Source organism: Medicago sativa, chromosome 4 (genome assembly GCF_051527215.1).
Source record: "Medicago sativa cultivar Bolivia chromosome 4, Bolivia_mono, whole genome shotgun sequence".
Taxonomy (NCBI): domain Eukaryota; kingdom Viridiplantae; phylum Streptophyta; class Magnoliopsida; order Fabales; family Fabaceae; genus Medicago; species Medicago sativa.
The window spans coordinates 81,697,625-81,710,875 of NC_140752.1; the positions used below are offsets into that span (position 1 = coordinate 81,697,625).

Sequence of the window (13,251 nt, forward strand, 5' to 3'; positions counted from 1 at the left end):
AAATGAAATTGCTATCAGAAAAGGAACTTCTAGGGTATTTGTGGCTTTAAAAAAAATGCTTTAGTACGGTATATCAATTTTAGGAGCAATAATATTTCAATCAAAATGGAGGTGGCTTAGTGGTGAAACTTGTACAGTGCAGCCATATGGTGCACGGTTCGAATCCTTGGAAAACCTAAAATTATTCAGACTTGGTGGGTCTGAATTGGTGGGTCTGAAGTCTGAATAATTTTAGGTTTTCCAAGGATTCGAATAATGCAATTGGGTTTGGGCTGTGTCCACACCACACACAGACCACATTAGGGTTAGGTCAGACTGTCTAACATTTATATATATTAAGATTAAGATTAGGAGTTGGGCCGGGTCGGATCTTTAATGCAATTGGGTTTGGGTTGTGTCCACACCACACACAGACCACACAAAAAAAATTGCTTTTTTGACAAAGAATACTTCCAATTGACACATGGAAATGACCATATTGCCCCTGGCGGTAGTTAACTACCGCTGGGAAACACGCCGTCTGTTAACTGCCGCTGGTACCCAGCGGTTGTTAACTACCGCTGAAGTATTTCCCCCCAAAACCAGCAAACCCCTACCTCACCTATTCATTCATCACCTTTCATTTCCAAAACCATACCAAAAAAAAAACCATTTCAAAATTGTTGTGTTAAAATCATGCCTCCAAATCATTGCTGATCGATTGCTAAGACGTTTCTACACGCAAAATGCATCAAAGAACAGGTATTACAACGTTAAAATCCATTGCATTTGATTGATTTTTCTGGTTTTTTTTTATATTGTCACGCGTTGTAGCGGCAGTTAACTACCGCTGGGAGTGAGCGGCTGTTAACTGCCGCTGGAGACTTAGAATTTTCAAAATTTTCTAAATGGCAGTAGCTACTGCCCAAATTTTTTTTTTCCATTTTTTTTTCTTTTGTTTTTTTTGTTTGTTTATGTTAATATATGATATTAGATAGATGTTTATTAATTAGTTTAGTAATTGTATGTTGTTTATTTATAGATAATGTTGAGAATGCGGGTGATGATTCGGGTGATCGAAAACCTAGAGTTGTCGATTCCATTAAGGTTGAAGCTCCCGCTAAGGTCGAAGTCTCCGTTAAAGTTGAGGCTTCAAGCGTCAATTCCGATGTGTGGAAACTTCGTGACAACGAAGTGGACACGGCTCATTTCTTTTCAACCCAAGACACATGGAAAGATAAAAACGAATTGCTCGGTTGGATCCGTCGACAAGCAAATAGGGCTGGATTTACGGTTGTCATTAGAAGATCTTGTGAAGGAAGAAATGCTATGTTGGAGTTGGTTTGTGAACGGAGCGGCGAGCACAAAGTACCGAAGACAAAAGTGAAGCATGAAGGAATGGGATCAAGAAAATGTGGGTGTTTGTTCAAGGTGCGTGGATATGTCGTTAGGGAAGACAATGCTTGGAAATTGGCTATTCTTAATGGCGTTCACAACCATGAGATGGTGCCGTATGTAGCAGGGCACCTTCTTGCCGGAAGATTAACGGAGGACGACAAGAAGATTGTACATGATTTGACCAATTCTTCCGTGAAACCAAAAAATATTTTGACAAACTTGAGGAATAAAAGGAAAGAGTCCATGACAAATATCAAGCAAGTCTACAATGAACGTCATAAATTCAAAAAGGCAAAAAGGGGTGACTTGACGGAGATGCAATATCTAATCACAAAGTTGGAAGAGAATGGATATGTTTATTACGTAAGAGAAAAAAAAAAAAGTCAAACCGTTCAAGACATATTTTGGACTCATCCAACTTCGGTAAAGTTGTTTAACAATTTTCCTACTGTTTTGATAATGGATTCCACGTACAAAACCAACTTGTATAGGATGCCATTGTTTGAAATAGTTGGAGTCACCTCAACCTATTTGACATATTCGGTTGGTTTTGCATTTATGACGTCCGAGAAGGAGCATAACTTTACTTGGGCTTTGCAAATGTTGCTTAAACTTCTTGGGCCAAATAGTGATATGCCTAAGGTGGTAGTGACCGACAGGGACACGGGTATGATGAATGCCGTAAATAATGTTCTCCCCGGTAGTAGTGCAATACTTTGTTATTTCCATGTTGGCAAAAATGTTAGATCAAGAATCATCACCGATTGCAAAGTTAAACAAAACGTTGTTGTGGTGGATGGCCAAAAGAAGATTGACGACGAGGAGAAGCATAGTAAGTTGGTTGATACCATATTTGATGCATGGGAAAAATCGGTTGAATCTCCTACTTAAGAGTTATATGCGGCTAATCTAGTGGAATTCCAAGATGCTTGTAAGGATCATCCAAAGTTTCTTAACTATGTTCAAGAAACCATATTGAACCCTTTTAAGGACAAACTAGTGAGGGCATGGACGGACCTTGTGTTACATCTTGGGTGTAGGACCACGAATAGAGTTGAAGGAGCTCATGGTGTGGTGAAGGAATATTTGTCCACCTCCAAGGGTGATTTGGGTACTTGTTGGCATAAAATTGATGAGATGTTGGCAAACCAATTTGGGGAGATACAATCATCATTTGGTAGGAGCGTTACGGCCTTGGAACATCGATACAAAGATGTCACTTTGTACTCCGGGTTGGGTGGTCACGTGTCTAGACAAGCCATGAATTTTATTTTTGTGGAAGAAGAGCGTGCTAAGAAAACCTTGTGCATTGAGAAGAAAACTTGTGGTTGTGTTCAAAGGACGTCGTATGGCCTACCTTGTGCATGCTTCATTGCTATGAAAATCTGTCACAACATGCCCATTCGATTGGATGAGATACACCCGCATTGGCATAAGTTGTACATGGGTGAAGAACAAAGTAATGAAGATTTATTTTCGGTCGCGGAGGAGTGGCATGGTATCCAAGAACGTCTCCAAAGAGTTCCGTTCCAAATGAAACTAGAAATCAAAGAGGCTTTGCGGTTGTTAGCGTTTCTGGAGACCACATTGTTATCACCACCTCCAAGAAAGGTGGCAACCAAAGGAGCTCCCAAAAAAATCAAAACCACACGTGGTAGGATCCCATCTACTTGGGAGACTATTGATTCTCAACATCCGGAAAGTCAATCTTCACCACGGAAAAAATCTTCACAAACTAAAAGGAAAGGTGCTCGCATTGGCATTTCTCCGGTTCCGTTTCCTAAGCCTAGCTTGGTTTCAACAAGTTATGATCCATCCAATCCTATGTATTACATGCCAAAATTCATGAGACCATACATTGAGAGAGTTGTGGATGTTATTGGTGACGGGCATTGTGGGTTTAGGGCTATAGCGGAAGCCTTGGGTTTGACACAAGAAAGTCATGTTATGGTGCGGAGAGCACTTATTTAAGAGTTGAAAGAGCATAGGAGCAAATACATTGAGGTATATGCGAGCGAGCACCGTTACAACTACATCTTGGATGGATTGCATCCTCCCAAAAATCCTAGTAGCTTTGCACCTCCCGACAAATGGTTGACATTGTCGGATATGGGACACATCGTTGCATCATGTTACAATAGGCCGGTGTTAGAGATTACTACATGAAAAGACTACATCTCCGAGACTTTTTTCCCACTTAGAGGACGACCTCCGGTTAACCCGAAAAGCAACATGATTTGCCTTGGTCTAATCCCTAATCATTTTGTCCTTCTTTCACTAAAAGATGGTTGCCCACTACCTCCAACATCCACAGAGTGGAGAAATCACAGGAGCGAAGAGGCGGCAACATGGGAGGATGAATTTTTGGATCAACACGATCGTTTCCAAACACTCATGGACATTGAGCTCAAAGAGAGACCGGTTCCACCAAAAAAGCCAACAAATGAAGACAATCCAATTATGTTTGATGACACTCCGGTTAAAGAAAACACCGAATTTGAAGATGTTCTGGAACATTTAGATGATTTGCTTTTATTAGATGAAATGTGACACTTTTTGGTCGGTGTTAATCCGTTTTTTGGTTGATACGCGCCGACGTATTTTTTTGGATATATAATGTAATGACCAATTTTTTGGGTGATATAATGTAACTAACCTTCAACTATTTATATGTATATCAATATATTTGAGTTTCGCATTTATTAGTAATTAATGTACATTACGTGTAATGTCTTGCATAATGTGGAAAATTTGATGAATTTCAAACAATTGTTAAACGTAAGGCATTATCGATTTTGTGTAATTTTACCGAATAATTGATAAACTATGAAATGTTGATGTTTGTGATTGCTGGATGTTGTTGTTTCGGTTTGATTTCCTCCGGAATTGCCGTTTGAAATTACAGGTAAAACAGGACACATTTCCTGGAAAAACCAGTTACAGACTGCACTGGTTCTGTAACTGGTGTGAGCGGTTGTTAACAACCGCTGGGTACCAGCGGCAGTTAACTGCCGGCGTATTAACCAGCGGCAGTTAACTACCGCTGGGGGCATTTTGGTCATTTACTTGTGTCAATTGGAAGTTTTCTATGTCAGAAAAGCAATTTTCTAAAAAAAAAACAGTTGTATTTTTTTTGCGGGCTTCCGGGCAGCCTGGAGCCCGGACGGGCTAGCCCTAACGGGTTACAGGTTTTTACGGGCCGGGCTAAAAAGCCCTCTTCAGATTTCGGGCTGCAATTATTCAGCCCAAGCCCTCAATTTTATTCGGGCTTTCGGGCCGGCCCGTACGGTCCGGCCCATTTTGACAGCTCTAGTCCTAAGTAAGGAAATAATGAAGGAAGTAAAAGAAAGTGAGGGAAGAGAAGCCCTTTAAAGTGTTGAATTTAATAATGGTGAGGAGATTGTGAAGTAGAACAAGACATTGTGACAGGGCAAGGAAAGAAATAAAGAGAGGTTTTTTCAACTTGTGTGTGTTTCTCTCTCTTGGAAACATAGGTCCTTGTTCTCTGCAACAACAACAAAGTATCGAATTTCAACTGAATAAAGCGCATTGAGAGAGAGTACTATTCAATTATTATTAATGAGTGCGAGATAATGTTAGAACAACAATTAGTATATAGGCTTAATTGCAGTTTTATAACTCCCTAACTTTCTCAAAGTTGCGATTTTGGCCCCTAAGAAAAAAAAAACTACAAAACCGTCCTCTAAGTTTTGCAACTGTAGCAGTTTTAGCCCCCCAAGGCAAAAAATAAATGACACGTGGCACCTCACTAGGGTGCCACGTCAGCGTAGACCGAGTCAAAATTTGCCTTGGGGGCCAAAACTGCCACAATTGCAAAACATAGGGGACAGTTTTGTAGTTTTTTTTAGGGGGTCAAAATCGCAACTTTAGGAAAGTTAAGGGGCTAAAACTGTAATTAAACCTAGTATATATGACCATAAAACATTTATAATTCTGTTTATTTTGGTGATGAATTAAAGTTTACAATGTTGCAACAAATAGATACAGTACTTCGGTTCACTTTACAATGATATCTCAAATTGCCTCCAACAACAATTTGGCCTAACAAATATTTGGGTCAAATGCAAGGGCATGGGCGGAGGGAGCTTCGCATCGGGTCTGGTTATGGTGCATAAGGATTTTGCTTATGCACCCTGCATAAGGATTTCTAATATGACCCATTAATCTGTAGCCCAACAACATTTGCTTCCTACACCCCCCAAAACTCAAAACAAAGAAAATCACCGTCTTGGTAAACCTTCCATTGGTAAACCTGAGAGTGACTTTCCGGTAACTCTCTCCACCGCTTGGTTACGTATCGTCGCCGCACGTTTGCAATCTCCGAGTTTTGATTCAAGCGAGTACGACGGAATTGTACCGGTTACCACCGCACGGACAACCTCGTCATCTTCCATGGAAAGTAGCACCGGTGCCGGCAAATTCGCCGGAGCAACTTTTTCAACGGGGATTTTTGGAGGTAGCTTCTGTGCGACTCCGGCGAGGCATGAACCAGAGTTTTTTGCAATGTCGGATTCATCTTCTTCATCGTACTGAACGGCACGAGAAGCGGCGAAAGGATGAAGAATGAAGAACGCTAGAAATTGAGAAATGTTGATAAACGCAATCAGTGAAAGATATGTTCCCTAGAATTTCCAACAGTGAATTGATGGCTCCTGTGGATAACGTAACAATTTCATCTGAGAAACTGAGAAATCGGCTTCTGGATGAATTGATCCCTTAAACGGGTACGTAGGCAAAGGACTTGTCCTCTCAAATCAAATTAAAATCAACCTTTTTCTTTTCTTTTTTACTCACCATTTATATTAATTTTTATTTCTTTCAAAACAAGCAAGTTTAAAGCCCAAAACTTTAAATAAAACCAAAAGGTTCTCGTAGAGTACTACGAACATAAAGGGTGTTAATACCTTCCCTTTATGTAACCAACCCCCGAACCCTAAACTTTTCAAAATAAGGTATTTGAACTTTCCCCTTTCTTTTAAATTAAAAGTTCAGTCGTGAAATACACATCTTTCATATAATTTGAGCCTTTCATGTGCTACTGAACTTAATAAAAAAAATAAATCTTGAATTCACTTCAGGTGAATATGTCTTTAAAGAATATATGTCTCTTAAAAATAAATGGTAGACATTGACCAATTCACTTCAGGTGAACATATCAAACTCTATATATATATATATATATATATATATATATATATATATATATATATATATATAATACAAAAGCTTTCATCATCTTCTTTCTCCTCTTCTTCTTTGATCCAATATTTTTCTTTTTGAAAGATTAAGATTTAAGAACAATATTGTGTTGAATTAAAAGAGTTCCCGAAGAACAACACATTTAAAGAGAAAATATGAGACAATAATATATCCATATTTATATGTCATTCGAAATGATCCTGAAGTAGCAAAAATAAGTGAGTATCTTCAAGAATATTTTTGAAAGATTAGTCACATTTGTAATTGAACAAAGAGTGGCTCTTGATCAAAATGGTGAAAGGTCACATTGAACGTCATTCCCCAAAGTGAATGGTTCATACGATTTGTTTCATATAACCAATGTTGTACGTTGTGGTAATTGATTTAGTAGAGCTTACTATTGATACAATACATGTCAAGATCATAAAATTCCATTAGTATGGACTTTGATCGTTGGGGAAATTAGTGTTTGATCAAAGATTTTATTGATATGATCATATTTCTATTATATGGATTGAAACGTGCAATATTGTTTCCTTATTCTACGATCAATGATTGGTTATGATTTTCTTCTTTCTTATTGCATAAGACTTCTAGAAGGCCTGAATTACAAGGTTAGCAAGCACAAACTCTTTTCTACATAACTCTTGAAAACATCTTCTATGAATTGACGTTCTCTTATTTGCTTCTAAATCCTTCAAGATTATTATATGTTAGATATGTATATTTTCTTATGAAATAAAGTTATTCGATCTTGATTACTCACCTGATATATATATATATATATATATATATATATATATATATATATATATATATATATATATATATTACCATTCTAATTCCCTTTTCGCGGGAAAAATCATATATATCCATTTAACTTCACATCTTCGAGTGTGCGGACTACAGGTCCAAAGAGTTTGATTTCACTGGAATTGTCTCTTTTCCATTTGCAAATATTTTCCTTTTCTATAATTTTTAATAGACTTGAATTCATGATCCTCATTATTACTTATCACATATAGCGCTATATTACATTCAAAAACACGTCGACGTTGACTTCATTTCGGTTCCATCTCATTCCATTGAGATCTTTCTTTCATGACATAATTTATCAATATTTCATAAGTTTCAGGTACCTGATTAGTTCTTCTGGAACAAATAAATCAATTATGTCAGAAAACACTTTCAGTTTTTATATCCTCGTTTGGGTTATCATTCCTTTAAGCTCCTTTTCTTATTTGAGGATTTTTATATTTGAAACCGATTGATCTACCATGCTTCAGGCACAGTTGAGACTCATTTGCATATTAGATTATCCGACAAGGACATCTATTTCATTTGGAGCATTAGCAGCTGGTATTTGATTTATTTACCTTTAGAAATGAGTTATACCTGAGGATCAAGACGAGACAATAATATTTCTTTTCAAATAATTTATTGAACTTCAGGTTCACATCTTCAGCTGCTTATTATCTCCCCCTAATATGGGGAAAACTAATCCATCAATTGATAATCAGCCTAATAGGCTGTAAATAAGTTGGCTCAATACAGTTAATGATAGATGGAGATTCATATCAAATATTTTTTCCCAATATTCTTTCGAGATTTATCGTAGTGCATTATATTGGAGGAATTGTGATATACACAACACATCCAAACATCCACTTAGATGAGAAATATTAGGTTGTTAACCTAAAACCAACGAGAGATTAGGGGGGGGGGGGGCTTATATATAGTAATTTGTTGGTTTGATGCAGATCAATATCTCAACAAGACTATTGATTTCCAAAATAGAGTTTATAAGACATGGTCTCATAACCAAACTAGAGTTTATAAGGTATGATATGATAAGTATCAATTATACAATTAACTTTAGACGTCTAAAGAATGGATCTTTAAGTCCATTTTTATGAGCATATGCTACTAGTTGTTCAATATCAATTGACAAATGATATTTATCAAATGATTTCTGATAAGTTCAGAAAATAAACTCTTAGTCAAATTTGTTGACATAATAATCTCCATTTTTTTATCTAGTTTTTGCATCATAATAGATCTGGGATAACCAACCGGCCTTGCCAACAATTTGTAAACTTCTGGTTTACAATAATATGTGCTTCCATTGCACTAATAATATAATATGTAAACTTCAGGTTTACAATAATATGTGTTTCATTGCACTAATATAAGTGCAGTCAAATCGAAGACAAAAATAACTTTTCCGCTACACTTATTTTCTACAGATATAGAGATATTTAATATCTCCATTTTTTTTTTTAATATGATATCCATTTAGATAGATGGCTATCTTAAAACTCAATGAATTTTTATGAGACTTAGATTAATATTATTCAATCTCAATGTGTAACTTTGTTCCTTCATGTAACAATATTACAGCTCTTCAAGAGCCTTCATTGATCTTGTAGTTCTTCGGGAAATATATCACAAATGATCAAAATGAATCATTATTTAAGCAATCCTTCAGGGATTGTTTAATACATTCATAGTGAACATTTTGAAATATGATTTGTAAACATCTGGATTACAATAATATATGATTAATATATTGTAATCCATTTGAAACAATAACGAACAACAAAATAATTATGTTCAAATTAAATTATATAATAAATATTCTAAAGCCTTGAATCATCTTTTGCATTATCATAGATATATCAAATATAAAAAGAACTAAAAACAATTTTTCCAACAAATAAAACTTTATAAATCATACACATTTATCAGGCGAGTAATTTAGAAAAGAGACATATTTCGAATTTTTTTTTCTGACCTTGTTCCCAAAAAAAAATTCAAATCTGACCCCCTATCAGATTTATTTCCCAAAATGACCCACTTTCTATTTTTGTTGGTTTTTTTTTGTCGTTTTCCTCATTCCTGCCATTTGAAACGGCCAAAATGAGCCGCCACTCTAACACATGTCAAATCCTGACTGGCATGCAGGTTTGACTTCTTTTTTTTTTTTATTTTTTTGGCCATTACCGCCATTTCAAATGGCGGGACTGAATTTTTTTTTTCTTTTTCGTTTTTTGCTTTTTTTGGACAACATATATACATTAAAATGGGACCACAATATTGTGATAGTACTATATTTTAGATAGAATGGGACCACTTTTCCAAGCCTATGTTTTTTCCATGAGAGATAAGAAAATGGCAACACAAAAAGAATCCACACACATAACAATTGACTATTGCAATGGCAGACTTTGAGAATATTCGACCACTAGCACACATGCAGCAGATAAATAATCACAGAAGAAACTATAGTCTAAGCATAGTATATGGTTTTTTTATTAGCAAGTAATTGTTTGTACATATATATTTGATTCAACTTTTATTTTATTAGCAAGCATATTTTTTATTCAACTTTTTCATAAATATTTGATTTAGTATTTGACTTTTTTTAAAGTATACGAAAGTTTATTAAAACAATATAAATAATACTAAAATTCATATTAAAACAATACCCCTGGACTGAACCAATACATAAAGGCAAGGCTATATATGAGCCATACTCAACATTCATAAAAAAATAAAAATAAAGTAAGCAATTTAATTTGGAGATAAAGCAAGTATATTCAATGTTGATAATGAAATCATTGACTAATACTATGTCGACATCAATATAATAAATTATGAATGTATTGGAATATCAATACTTTAAGTTGAGATTACTAACTCTATCATCTAAATAAATTGTCCACTTTAGATAAACTAAACCGATAGTCACTTCAGGTAGCACTTTGGAAAGCAAATTTAGGCTCAATCAATTTAACTTCTAGTCTAATCCTGAGAGGTGTAGCTACATATTTTCTTAATGGCTACTTATTAGAACCGAGGAAAAAAGGTTGAAAACAACAAAGAAACTATTATTATTTGTGTTTTTAATGTATATATGTTGTCCAAAAAAAGAAAAAAACGAAAAAAAAAATTAAAAATTCAGTCCCGCCATTTGAAATGGCTGTAATGGCCAAAAAAATTAAAAAAAAAAAGAAGAAGTCAAACCTGCATGCCAGTCAGGATTTGACATGTGTCAGAGGCGGCTCATTCCCGCCGTTTCAAATGGCGGGAATGAGGAAAACGACAAAAAAAACCAACAAAAATAGAAAGTGGGTCATTTTGGGAAATAAATCTGATAGGGGGTCAGATTTGATTTTTTTTTTGGGAACAGGGTCAGAAAAAAAATTCACATATTTCATCTTTAGATACAATTATCGATCATTAAAATTACCTATTTGATAAATTTTTAAATAGATTTCTGAATGTTTATGTTTTTTGCAATTGAATCCTTAAATTAACCAAAAAAAAATTAATTAGATCTTGAACAATTTTTTTAATTTATGCCCATAAGTTTTAAATAATTTATAATTATGTCTCTCCTACACTTTTAAATAAATTTAGTTGGATCCATTCTTTCAAAAAATATAAAAATTAGTTGGATGCATAAAATTTTAAATAATTTTTATTTGGGTCCCTAAAATCATGGACCTAATTGCCAATTTTTTTAAAGTTTAAGTACCCAATTAAAACAATTAACTTAAGAACCTAATTACAAATTACTAACATATTTACTTCCCTCAAAAAAATTACTAACATATTTAGGGACATAATTACAATTGATTTAGGTCATGGGCTTATTTAAAAATCATCAAATAGTTCACCTACAGAGTTATTAAACATAGTTTTAATTAAATATATATTACTTCCTCTGTCCATTTTTATAGAAATATTTTACAACAATCACGGGTATTAAAAAAAAATTGTTTGAGTTATAAATTTGTCACAAATATAAGTGACTAGTACTAAATTGTCCTTTGTATATGACTAATAAGGGATATACTTGAAAAGAGAGTAATAAATACATTTAAAAGTTTATAGACGATCTTATATTTAAGGACAATTTTTTTAAAATAGTCTTACAATTAGGGAGAGGAAGTATCATATTGTCTATTCTTTGGCAGAAACATCTCTACAGATCATCTAAATGCTGTCCTTATAATACAAGATTAAGTGGATTTAGTATTTTACTATTCATCAGTATTATTTTACCAACTCTTAATACATGTATACTTTTGTATATGGAAAGCCCCACATTACAAAGCTTATACTTTTTGAACAAGTTATAGGTACTCACTCCTCCAAACTTGACTTTCATCTATGTAAAGACCACCATAATTATATTATATTTAAGGAAGTAATGTATAGGTTCAAATTTAAAATGATTTTTATCATTAAAAAATAAATATAAAAAGCTTTTAGGCCGAACAGAAACTTTAAACACACAAGAAGAAAGACTTTCTTGTTTTTGGTGGTCTGAGAAGAAGATATTGTGAAGATGAACGTAGAAGAGGAGGTTGAAAAGCTGAGGGAAGAAATAAAGAGGCTTGGAAATGTTCAAGCAGATGGTTCTTGCAAGGTATAACAAAAGGATCTATATTCATCATTATTTTCCTTACAAATCATATACATTTTCATGATGCATATAGATAGATATAAGCCTTTTAATTAAGAACTTGATTCAGATCTAGATATATTGATGGGTATTTATTGAATGTGGTCACTTTCTTATTCTTATGGATCTAGATCACAAGGTCATTCACAACATTGGATCTTCATTTTCATTCACAGATCCATTACGAAATATCATATGAAACATGTGTTCTCACGAACATTAAACATATGCATAATTTACCAATGTATCTACCTATACATTAATTTGTTTATTATAAACCATGGAGGAGAGATATCATGCGAGAGTCCATTCCATATAAAACTGATATGGCTAGCAAAATTGAAGATAGTTGTCTCTTTTCAGTGTACAGAAGCATTGAAGTAAGCCCTAAACATCATATCAATAATACTTAGTTAAAACATTTGCATAATTGTAATTAAATGTGTTGGCATAAAGTGTGAATGTTTGTTACGTGTCATATTGATTAATTTGCTGAAATAGTACTATGGTATGAAAATCCATGAATCAACTGAAGATATAGTGAGTGATGGTTAATTGGTTTGCTTGTTAATGCGCATATGTGAATTGGTTTGCTTATGACACAATGCATAGAACTTTATTAGTTGAATGAAATATGTAATGCATTGTGAAGGTCACATTTGGAACACTCTTTCACGATGATCGGTGCGCAAATATATTTGAAGCACTCGTCGGTACACTAAGAGCTGCTAAAAAGCGTAAAGTAGTTGCATACGACGGTGAACTACTGTTGCAAGGAGTCCATGATAATGTGGAAATCACTCTTAATCCTGCTCCTGCTGCTGCTAACTGATTCGGTTGTGAAGGGTCATTGAGCATCCTTTACTGCTTGAATCACTAACCTGTTTTTATGGCTGGTGTGATTACTATTTTGAGTGATGTTGTAATATATGCATGTGGAGAGGATTAAGATATGCATCTCTTCATAAACTCATTACCATTTAGTTTGTGAATCAAATGCAAAATCTACATATTTGAGTGGTAGTTTTTTATGAAACTTATACTATATATTATAATTACCTTCATGTTTATCCTATACTATTATTTACGAAGTGGCCACAGAACCATTGAAATTTAAGCATCAACTTATTTTTCATCTGATGTAATATGCATTTACTAAAACAGGTTTGGCTTGATTATCA

The 13,251-nt window shown here is 34.4% G+C and overlaps 1 protein-coding gene and 2 pseudogenes across 1 annotated transcript; 2 read left to right on the forward strand and 1 right to left on the reverse strand.

Annotated features, from left to right (window-relative positions):
* Nucleotides 1–897: 897 nt before the first annotated feature.
* Nucleotides 898–4,032, forward strand: LOC146932619 (uncharacterized; annotated as a pseudogene).
* A 1,586-nt stretch (nucleotides 4,033–5,618) lies between these two features.
* On the reverse strand, nucleotides 5,619–10,648 carry LOC146932620 (3-hydroxy-3-methylglutaryl-coenzyme A reductase 2 pseudogene; annotated as a pseudogene).
* Nucleotides 10,649–11,775: 1,127 nt separating this feature from the next.
* LOC146932621 (costars family protein) lies at nucleotides 11,776–13,251 on the forward strand. The gene is made up of 2 exons (XM_085704349.1): nucleotides 11,776–12,034; nucleotides 12,723–13,251. The coding sequence occupies exons 1-2, from the start codon at nucleotides 11,954–11,956 to the stop codon at nucleotides 12,900–12,902; spliced, it is 261 nt and encodes an 86-aa protein (XP_085560475.1). The 5' UTR covers nucleotides 11,776–11,953; the 3' UTR covers nucleotides 12,903–13,251.